The 11,163-nt window shown below is 43.9% G+C and overlaps 1 protein-coding gene across 2 annotated transcripts; it reads right to left on the bottom strand.

Annotated features, from left to right (window-relative positions):
- Positions 1-544: 544 nt before the first annotated feature.
- Positions 545-10,952, bottom strand: capgb (capping protein (actin filament), gelsolin-like b). Of its 2 annotated transcripts, none has more exons than XM_013140485.4 (9): positions 10,779-10,952; positions 7,055-7,251; positions 5,009-5,163; positions 4,409-4,570; positions 3,103-3,252; positions 2,725-2,811; positions 2,416-2,548; positions 2,154-2,245; positions 545-1,081 (listed from the first exon to the last, which is right to left on the bottom strand). In XM_013140485.4, the coding sequence occupies exons 2-9, from the start codon at positions 7,245-7,247 to the stop codon at positions 1,016-1,018; spliced, it is 1,038 nt and encodes a 345-aa protein (XP_012995939.1). In that variant the 5' UTR covers positions 7,248-7,251; positions 10,779-10,952; the 3' UTR covers positions 545-1,015. The 2 variants fall into 2 exon arrangements, with proteins under 2 accessions (XP_012995939.1, XP_012995938.1); XM_013140484.4 differs by having other exon boundaries at positions 7,055-7,248; positions 10,779-10,950.
- Between the last annotated feature and the right edge of the window lie 211 nt (positions 10,953-11,163).

Raw genomic sequence — 11,163 nt, 5'->3', positions numbered from 1 at the left:
TATCGTGTAGTTCTATTTTTTGTCTACTAAAACATATTGGAAATGAGATCATTACATGACAGTTGGATAGGCAGCATATGACAAGACCCACAGTAGCCCATAGAGGCTAATGCTCAGGGAAGAGGCTAATGCTAGAGGCTAATGCTCAGGGAAGAGGCTAATGCTAGAGGCTAATGCTCAGGGAAGAGGCTAATGCTAGAGGCTATTGCTCCGGGAAGTTTACATAAACTGCTGGCTTGTGCCGAGTACCCTCAGATATACAGTGTTTACCCTTGAAGAGGTAAGAGATTAAATTACTCAGCAATTTCTCACCATGTAGGTAAAGGTTTATAGAGCACCTTTCACCTGAGAGCAGGAGAGAATCAACGGTAATAAACTTAGTCACGCAATGGCTGTCTCCCAAATGGCACACTGACCTTTCTGTAGCGCAATGCCTCTACACGCTATGGGCCCTGGTCTCAACTAGTGCACGCAGGAGGGGAAAGTGGGGCCATTTGGAAAACAGACAGCATCACAGGATGTCAGGAAATGAACGAGGAAGCTGTATGCGTTAAGAGTTGTTTCAGTTATCCTTTATTGATGTCATCCGAAGGCCTTATACAGGTATCACTAGGAACGTGTCCCTATTATTATTATTAACAAATGTAAAAAACAACAACATATGACTAAACCAATTACATACACCTTATGGGATTTGTGGAATGTCATCTTGGCTTTAAAGCCAACCACTAGAAGAGAGACTAGTGAACACGTTTTCCTACTCCAGTTAGAACATTATAAATGCTGGTATATTTTATTCTTTTTTTTATTTGACATAGGCATGATGAAATTGTTGTTCACTATGGAGATAGTACCTTACAAATATATACATAAGTAAACACATATATATATATAAAAAATATTTTCATTTTATTGGTGTTGACCTTTAGAAATTATTTGAGACTTTTTGTACTGTTATTTTACTATCTTTGTGAAGCATTTTATTGAGATGCTTTTCACAATAAATATTTGTGGTTTAGTTCCAGTTCTGGAAAAACTGCTTGAAGATGATTGTCTCTCTTCCCTGTGGTAGAATCTCCACCTGTAAAACAGCACAGAGATATGACCATAGATATACAATGAATAGAAAGGCTTGGATCCTCTAACTCAGTCCATCCATTAAGTTACCTTAGACTTTCATGGGGATGTCAGTTCTATTCATTCCTAAGATGTGAATTCCTGGTCATGACTATCTAACTAGACCTTATTCAGACATGTGGACTTTGGCGCCTTGGAACCACTATGGTTACGGCGTAGTTGTATATTTGTGAGTGAACGCCTTGGCTTTTCAGATGAGGGCATGAAACCTTATCTGGAGAAACGATTGGGAATCGCCACTGTGCAGGCATTTCCTTAAGCTGTAAAGAAATGCTGTGTCTGAAGTGAGACCAACGTCAATCACAAGGTGACCAGTACTGTCAATTAAATAATCTCGAACTGCATTAGCGCAGCTTACTTTTTGCTGCCAGGGTTCAACCATTCTCTCTTAAAAAGGCTCATTGCCTCATAATATATTTAGTAGATATAAAATGCATCTTGCTACTATACTAACCCAACTGCATAAAAGCAGCAGGTAGCACAACAATCCGCAACACTGATAGGTATCATGGAAACAATACTGAACATACAATGCCAGGAGCAGAATTGTCTGAAAGGGTACAGCAACCTTCTAAGGCACCACGATCCTTAACTGTATGAAAGGTCAACAGGTGCTGACACGTACCTGTTGGGGCTTTGTTTGTCTGAAAAAGGTAAAACTAGTGCGTCATGGACATAATGCCTTTACGAGATCGGGTTCATGAACTTGCAGTGCCAAGTAGGAAAACATACTGCATCGTGCAGTGGGGAAAGACATAAATGACAGTTGGGGATCTTCCTATCGGTTTAATTTTGTTTGTTTTTCTTTTAGGTTATGAAAGTCTTCACCTTTGTTTTAAATTGAATAATTAAAAGAATTAAAAAATAAATCACCCAGTTATAATTGTTGTATGAGGTATCGTGTTGTTCTATTGTTTGTCTACTAAAACATGTTGGAAATGAGATCATTCAAATGCGCGGACAACAATGAAAGTCTGTTTGTGTTTTCGTGGTCTGTGACGTTGTGCGTAACACACCTGTGTTTTCATCCTGGGGTAGTTCATCTGTTGGATGAAGTCATCGGCCATCTTCAGGGCCTCCCTCTTCTCCTCTGCATTAGCTCCCATACCTGACAATCACAAATGTGCCCTCTCATGATCATGTCAACACACTTCATTTATTCACAAGAGATTCAAGCTGCATTCGGCCTTGGATATCAGCCCAACAAACATTACAATTGCAGGGACACAATTTACGGAGGAGGAATGTTTTGGTCGAGGTTGACACGTTTTTCCACACCCTTCCAGACAAAGATCTTTCCATTGGCCCCGTTGTCCAGAATAAAGCAGTCGTCGCGCACCAGAAGATCTTTGGCAAATGGGCTCTTCTCTGAAACTTTGGTCAGCTTCATCTGACCTGATGCATCCGACACCTATGGAGGACAACAAAAACTCTGGCTATTGTGTTTTTGTTTTTGTGTAACCAGTTTGAAATCTGATTTGTTTTGGAAACGGTATGAATGGGCTATACAGTCATTAACACTGACCTATCCCTTTAATCTAATATCTATGACAACAGCTTACACTGACAATTAAAAGGACCAGTTACCTTGTAGAGGGAGGCGGAGTTGGAGACATCTGCTTGACTGTCCTCCTCTGGAGTGCTCTCTGCCAGCTTTATCACTGGTCCCAGCACCTGTCAATCACATGACCAGCGTTTTGAACAATTTATGTTGGGGTTCAGCCATACAACAAAAAAAACCATTTCATGCAATCCTCAATGTTTGAACCCAAAAATCTTTGCTAACAGATCAGTACAAATGAAAGACGAGGTCCCTGGGGCAACCATCTAAAAAAAAAATAGTAACCCATTACCTTGATTTAGAAGTTATTTAAATGAATTAAGACATTAAATAAAATTACCAAATCACTGGTCTGTGAGATATTGTTCTGTGTGTGTAAGAAAGGATTATGTGAGACATCTGACCTTGAGCATCTCAGGTGTCTCCTCCCCCTCGTTGATGTCAGTTATCCGTGCTTTACCGTGTCTCTCTGTGTCCCGGATCAGGGAGGCGATCTCACGCACCTTCTGCTTCTCAAAGATGTTGGCCTGAGAGCCAATCCATGAAAATATGGTCTGAAGACAAATGAGCATGTTTAGACAAAGACGACTCCAAATGTTCGATAATTAGCAAGATCTCATCTAAATATATTTGCACATGTAATTTTCTTTTGTCCCAATCATCTTATACATTTAATTTCAGTAATTTGACGAGATAAAATAATCACAATAATCATCAACATTAATTGCTATCCTTCTCAATGTCTGGGATTTTCTAGGCTCAATCAAAAGTACGTAGATTGGTTTTGCTAGCCAATTAAAATGCTATTTTCTCAAAATGCAAGCAACAGGCCGAGGTTTAAGTGGATTTATCTTAATGTTGTTCATGCTTAACAACGAGTTTATAGCACTACACCTTAGCAAGCATGCGAAACAGAACTTTACAGTGGGGGCGCGCAGTGTCCAGACTTGATAGACCCTGTTTGAGCTGTTGCATATTTCTGTCTAACTAACTTTGGCCACAGAACACACCAGTCAGCAGATCCCGGTTGTACATGTAGGCTAAGTATTCTTTGCGAGTTCAGTAAATCTCTTACTCGTTGGGAGGATTGACTAATTAGTTATGTGCATTGAAGTTGCTAAGGGCTAGCCAGTTGAGGTTAGTGCTATCGCTAGCTAAACAAGTAGTTAACATTAGCTTGCATTAGATACAAATGTACCTATCCAGTCACTCACTTCATGGGCTCAATGAAAATGATTTAACTAGCACAGGTCTGACCTGGGGAAAAGGCTACAGAAAGTTGTACAGCGTTTTGTATCGCACGTGGATTCCCCGCTGTTGACACCGACAACAGGCGTTTTGAGAGTAGCCACGTGTTTGTGTGACATCGAAGTGTTACGCATATTAATATGTATAATATATGATTGCCTCTTCAGACATCAGCGTATCTGGTGTCTGAAGAGGCAATAAAGCAAATATATATATATTTCTAAAATCATTGGGGTTCAAATCTTGTATCGATACTTAAACATATGTGAATCATTACTAATATACAGTGTCGAGTTTACAGGCACATTAACCAAAAACCAGAGGTACATTTTAAATGTGGATAAGGGAATGTTTCTCTCTCCGTCCTCACCTCCCTCCCCTCCCTCCGTCCTCACCTCCCTCCCCTCTCTCCGTCCTCACCTCCCTCCCTCCCTCCCTCCCACACCTCCTGCCCATCCTCACCTCTCCCAGGTCCAGGATGAAGCAGTCTCCCTTGTTGAAGCTGTTCCAGCTCAGCTCTACCTCCTTGGCACGGATGTTGCGTTTCCCTTTGATTTGGTACAACCTGTGGATCGGGCCTGACCCGCCCTGGGGCCTCCTGAATCCAGACTCCACACCGCCCTCCTATGCATGTGAGATTTAGTAAGTAAAAACAACTAAGGACAGGGAAAAATATAACAATAGGAAAAGGTTGTTTGTCTTTAAAAAAAAATATGTGGAGGAGGATCTTGAATTGTTTTTTAAATTCTAGTCAAGTCATGTCAACAAGCATGTACACGAAACAGCTAGAGCAATTGGGCAACAGAGTACTAAGACCCGTAACATGTTAGGGCAGATACATTGTTCATAGAGCGCCCAAATCAAATGTGGGAAAACGTTACAGAGTGATGTATGCGGACAACACAAAAATATACGGACAACATAAAAGTATATGGAAAACACAAAAGTTGGCACATAAAAGCAAGGGACGATTATGAATTTACTACGATTATGAATTTCCGACGCCCTGCGGGGGTGCGGTCTGTGAACGTGTGTATTGTCGGACTCCGTCCTCGTGCCCACCTTGTAGCTGACGCCCCTGGAGAAGAGCTTCATGAACTCTGGGGACTCGTAGCCCTGGACCTGACGGTGCTGGACCGGGTCGCCACCCAGGAAGTTGTCCAGCTGGGTGGCCAGCATGGCACACGCCACCTGCTCGTCACGAGAAGACTTCTCACCTGGGGGATGATGGGGGTGGGGGGGGGGAGGAACGAGGGTTTGTTGGGGGTAGAGACAGAGAGGTGCGTAAATTAGCCGAGCGAGCGATAAGTAAATATAGATGCGCTATTATATTGAGCTGTGTTAAATACAATACCATCATGCGGATGTTTGTTTGGCATTGGTTTATTAAACAAGCACCATTTGCTAGAGAAGCTGTTATTGGAGAATGTGCAGGATCTTCAGGACCTTTAACCTTCATTATAACTGGCCCAGGGAAGTCAGAGCCTAAACCAGCCTGATAAGGCCAAATAACATTTTATGAAATAAAGTGTCACATGATCTGTAAACAACAAGCCATTCACCAACAATATAATATTATAATGGGCGATGTATGACAAGATAATAGAAATAATACAAAAGGGAATAACTAATAACACAGTGAATGACTAATAACAATACCAAACGACAGTAGCTTGTCTAAATACCACTCGAATAAGGAGCAGCTTATTTAACGAGTGAAAAGTATGTGGGTGTGTGTGGGTGGTTGTGTTACTGAGCATGTGTTTGTGGTTGGGTAGGGACCAGAGTGAGGTCTGTTTAAAAAGCAAAGCATGCTGATTGTCTAAGTAGACATTGAGTGGTAATTCTGCTGTCATGTTAAAAGTAAACTTGTGTCTTTTAACATGTCCAACAACGGTCTCACTGATTATTCGGCCACTAAATATAAGTGGAAGATGTTAAATATGTTCCCTTTAACAGTTTTACGGCAGTACAGCCTCAGTGGTGAACTCCGCTGTTCGCGCCGCCATCTGAAACGCCTTGCGATCAAACGTCTTCATCCGAGTGCCCATGTCAAGTCTTTTCAGCTTCCTAACCCAGGCGGTGCCCTCTTCACAACCGTATGGCGTTGGTACGGCAACCTTTGAAGGCGCTGGTGTTGCTGACCGGGTTGGGAAGAGGTAGGGATGTGCCCCGATGCCGCATAGGGGTCAGGGGTCATGTAAGAGGTGGGGGGAGGGGTCACAGTGGACAGAGAGGCTGAGGAGTAGGTGAGTGGTTTCTGAGACAAGCACTCTTTCCCTTCCGTGCACGGACAATCGGCTTAGTGTTACCTAAGCACTGGATACAAGCTGGAAACAGCGGTCACATTTGAGTGCTGTAACAGCCCTGCTGCATTTTTTATGAGTGCTCACAGAACCTAGCCCCTTCCTAACCCTTTTTCCCTCGGGATCTTCTCTCGTTCATTCCTTCCATCCCTCCTCCGTCAACACCCTTGTGTCTCGGCCTGAGTGTCCGTCGTCACGCGGTCCGTCACTGGGCCGCTGTTGTGGCGTGTGTGCGCGTGTCATCGCCGCTACCGCCAAGGCTGGTAAATTAGGTGTGTACACAATGGCTTGGCTGGTTGTTTGGACGTACAGAGACGTTCTGGATACGAGCTGAAGAGACCCCATTCATAAGAGATGACGGACGGTTTCTGTGCAAAACAACTGAGGCGTAATGTTCCATGATACCGCACATGCGTGTATCTTCTTTCCGTGTCCTCTGTGTACACAGATAGTCGCCCCCCTTCCCATCGCTAATGGAGACAGCAACTTAGCTATTCGATTATTGCCCGATTAGATTAGAACACAATTTAGCAAACTGCATTTGTTTTTCCTGAAGTTGCTTTGATGAGGTAAACCGAAGCACAGTTAGCGGCGAGACCCAATGTCCCTCCCGACCACGTGACTCCAGGCCTCCCTATAGTCCGGTACGAGTCCCGAGGAGGATTATTTTAGGGCACGACGAATTTGGCCGGAGGACCTGATCCCAGATCAGCGCTCTGACACGCTTTGCGAATGCAGGCCCTGGTGGTGAAGGAAACACCCTGCGCGCTGCTTATTTGCATCCGTTTCCTCGTCAACTCACCGATCCACATGTGCAGGTCCGCCCCCTGGTCGCCCCTGTGTTCCAGCACCAGGTAGGAGTCTCCGTTAAAGAAGGCGCCCACCTCGGTTGGCTGTAGCAGCACCGCCTTCATCTTCTCCACCCGCCACACCTTCAGCCCCGGCTCTCGTATCTCGGGACCAAACTGACCCGGTGCTGCCATGCAGGGGAACATTCTGCTGGGAGGAAGAAAGAGTGGGGTCAGTTAGGAATGGATGGATGGTAGGATGGATATATGATTGTGGTGGCTTCCTGGAAAGTAGAATTCTTCACTTGGTAGAGTGAGGACTTGTCGGACGGGTGGAGGATCCAGAAAAGGTGGAGTTGCAGAGGACAGCTAAATGTTTAAGAGGAGACTGCTTTAAATTCATAGTTTATGGAAAGTGGGTATCATTTTTTTCCTGTGAATTGAGAAATTTGCTGTGAATTGAGAAATTAGTGCCCAAAAATGCCGTTTTTTATTTTTGCACATTAACAAATAATGTTGAGCCCCATTAATGAAGGATGGGTGAGAACGTATTTTAACTAATGTCATGGTAACAATCTCTATCTTCTACCAGGAGATGGAAGCGTCAATATGTCAGTGGGAATGGTTAGAAGTGGAAATGCTAAATAGGTCAAGTTGCTTGATGAAGACCCTGGGGGTGGCTGCGCTAACTCTTTGTTGTGTAACAGGATGCCATAGCAAGCATACCGACACACACAACACGGTCATTGTACAAAAGAGGGTGTGCCTTTTGTCGTATCAGATCACCAACTGAAATGCGGTGCAGCTTCCCCTTTCTTGTTCTTCCTCTTCACCCCTCTCAATTCAGTTTGTGTCAATTCAGAGGATCTATATTAGCAATTGGAAACTGTAAATGTATTATTAGTTATAAATAATTAGTTATTCACAAATCAACCGCTGAAGTTAAACACGCTCAGACTCTCTCAACTGCCTCCAACAACAGCAGGGAGATTTATGAACACAGTAATCTCTTGGCATCTGACGTTTTGCAGTTCTTCCTAATGATGGTAGTTTGCCAAATTTGTTTTCCTGTAAGCAATTCAGTTCAATAATGGAAGTCCAATTATAGGGAATGTCCCGCCTTACTGGCTCCAACCAGGTCATGTGGTCTTACAGTGGTTTCATCTAGACCAAATATGGCCATTGTGTCTTGGCGTACGTGTAAAACCGACAGCAGGTAGGATATCATACAAGCAACAATTTCCCCTTTCCCCATGAAACGTATACAGAACATATCCTTAAAATGTAGGCCACCTACCAAGTCCTGAACCAAAATTAGAACATTCTGTAATGTCTGAAAGAAACGTTTCAATGCTCTTGGTATTCATTGCATTCACAAACTATTATTGTAACACTTGTGATTGTGTTGTTGTTAATTTAACCCGATAATGATCATGTTTGACCACGTTGGATTGGCAACGGACATGTCATCTCCGATGATAGAAAGTTCTAGCTAGTTGCAAACACTCAGAAACCTCTGATGTCTTTAGCTTTTTCAAGTTAAAAGTTCTATCCCCCTCAGACCAATGTTTAATCAGCATCTATGGAAACTGCACTCTCACTTCGGACAACTACGGAGTTAGGCCAACACTGCCTACCAGGATTAACACTGATTTGTTCTAGATAAAGACCACTGCTCTCAATCTTTTTATCCGGTCCATTCGATTTGGTGACGGCAACCTTTTGCCATTTTACTTTTCACAACTTTGTGTGAGCACCCTATAGAGAAAGAAAGTGACAGTGTTTAACACTACGATGTGTTTTGCATGTGGCTAGCCACAAAGCATTGAAGCCCCAGATACCGGAAGCCATCAGTGAAACATTTTCCTGATGATAACCGAGATGAGTCACTAGAGAAATCGTTGGTTTGAAAAATTGCGACAGCCTATGGATCTACTAGGAAGTGCATGTGGTAGCAGGACACTAGTACTGGCAAAGTCTTTCCCTCATGCAATAAGGAAGTCTAACTTATTGAGCCTGCTGCTCATAAACACAACCTAATTAATCACAAATTAGTAAAGATAAGATTAGATTGGATAGAATCGACCCAACTACAATAACTATCTATGTGACTTGTCAGAGACAGCCATGGGTATAGAGTAAATATTTGACCGGACATTCTACCGTAGGTAAGACACATAGCCGAGGGTCCTCCGCCAATATCACACACAGGCGCTGCATCCCGCTTGGGGTCACAAAGCTCAGACAGCGTTTAGAACCAGAGGAACGGGTGAAGACGACGGAAATAAAGCCTCGGCCCACTTAACTGCATCATCCCCTCGGCCGGCACCGGCGCAGCGTCGGACTCCTGCTCCATTTTTGCCTGATGGCCGCGGAGGTGTGTTTGACCGCGTGCGTGTGATCGGATCCTGTGAGTGTGCTGAGGGGGCCCTGGGCCGGGAGGAGTGAGCTGGTTCTCCTCACCTGGCTCGGTCATGTGAGGAAGGAAACCTGAGCCCGGGGGTGATCTGAGTGGTGGTTGCGACGGCGCCCTGTGGGGGGGAAGAGTCGGATTCCCGGCGTACGCTAAACACCACAGCGATAATAGTCAGGCTACTGTGCCCCCCCCCCACTACCTGTGGCCCGCCTCCGTCATTGCTACCCCCCTACTCCCCTCTCCATCCCCCCTTCTTCATGGTCTCACGCTTCCTATATGAGGAGGAAGAGACCGAGCGAGGGAAGATGGCTGTGTCCGCACACTGACAGGGCTCTTACCGTTGCCATTGGCGATCTATCCACGGTTCCTGACCAATAAACGGACAAAAGCCTCCATTCCTCAGTGCGTGTCTCTCATAGGCACTGAGATCATCCCTCCAGATCAGATGTCAAGTAAAGGTAACAAGGGCACAAGGCACAACATCTTCCGGTTAGATGGGGGGAGGGATGGACTGAGAGAGGGAGGGATGGAGGGGGAGGGATGGAGGGGGAGGTCCGAGAAAGTATACAGGGGTCTCTCAGGCATCGTTCGTGTTCTTAATCAGAGAGGGAAATTTGAGAGGCGACGACGTGCGTACGTACAGACAGAACGCTGCGTTGTGGAGAGAGATGAGCGCTGTCTGCACATTCACTGTGTGTGTGTGTGTATGTGTGTTTCTAGGTGCACTACTATACTTGTAGGAACCAGAAATCCTCACAGGTATTGCACTGATAAATCATTTAAAATTTGTGAAAAGAATAAGATATTTTGGACTTGACGTTAAGGTTATATTGAGGTTTAGGGATAATTATTTTAAGGGTCAGGGTTAAGTTAAAATGAAAGGTAAAAGTTTTTTTGTTTTTTTTTGAGCTTGCTGTTAGGGAAAGTATTTTCATGGATTTCGTATATAGAAGTCTGCATATAAATAATAAAATGTGTGTGTGTGTGTAAGTATGTATGTGTGTGTTGGTGAAGAATATGAACACAATTTAAACAAAGTGAGAGAAGAGAATACAGGATACATAGGAATGAAGTACAAGAGAATAAATACAAAAACTATGATAACATAATCATAAATCTGTAGCCAGAAGTTAAAGTGAATATTTCCTTCAGAAGCCCTCCGGAGTCAGAGGGAAAGAATGCAAGATGGAGGGACATGCAAAAAGGAGTGCCTTTGAAAGAAGGAACAAATTCCTGTCATGCATCCTAATTTTAGAAACATTTTGGTAAAGAAAAGTGTGAAAACTAGGTTGTAAAAACAGTTAAAAGTTGTGAGCGCTTACCTTGCAACTTCAGGCGATTGAATCAGGGCAGGTTTCTGTAGACTGAGAAAATGCGGTCTCGCAAAGGAAACACATCTGCTTATACTTCCTGACCGTGTTCCTGATTCTGCCTCATGCAGTCATCATAACCCAGCCCCCAGTTTGACAGAGAAACAACCAAAGAAAAGACAAAAGAAAAGAAATGTGAAGAGGGGGAGAGAGCTTGGCTAAAAGTACTTGAACATAGTTTAAGGGTGTGGCAGTAAACCAAATGAGCGTCTTAATAGATTTAGAAAGATAAAGCTGTGAAGGTCTTTGTGGTGTGAGTAATAGTTGTTTTTGTATGCCACCGTGTCTTCTTCATCATAGCAGCATGAGCAAACAAGCCCCGTTACTCAATCGGTGG

Source organism: Esox lucius, chromosome 24 (assembly GCF_011004845.1).
Source record: "Esox lucius isolate fEsoLuc1 chromosome 24, fEsoLuc1.pri, whole genome shotgun sequence".
In the NCBI taxonomy this organism is placed as follows: Eukaryota; Metazoa; Chordata; class Actinopteri; order Esociformes; family Esocidae; genus Esox; species Esox lucius.
This window is presented reverse-complemented; position numbering and strand designations above follow the sequence as displayed.

Coding starts and splice junctions, on each gene's coding strand:
- capgb (XM_013140485.4), bottom strand. CDS start 7,247: ATGTTCCCCTGCATGGCAGCACCGGGTCAGTTTGGTCCCGAGATACGA. Junction 3,253..4,408: donor TCATCCTGGACCTGGGAGAG/GTGAGGATGGGC, acceptor ATTTGTCTTCAG/ACCATATTTTCATGGATTGG. Junction 1,082..2,153: donor ACCCCAGGATGAAAACACAG/GTGTGTTACGCA, acceptor GCTGTTTTACAG/GTGGAGATTCTACCACAGGG.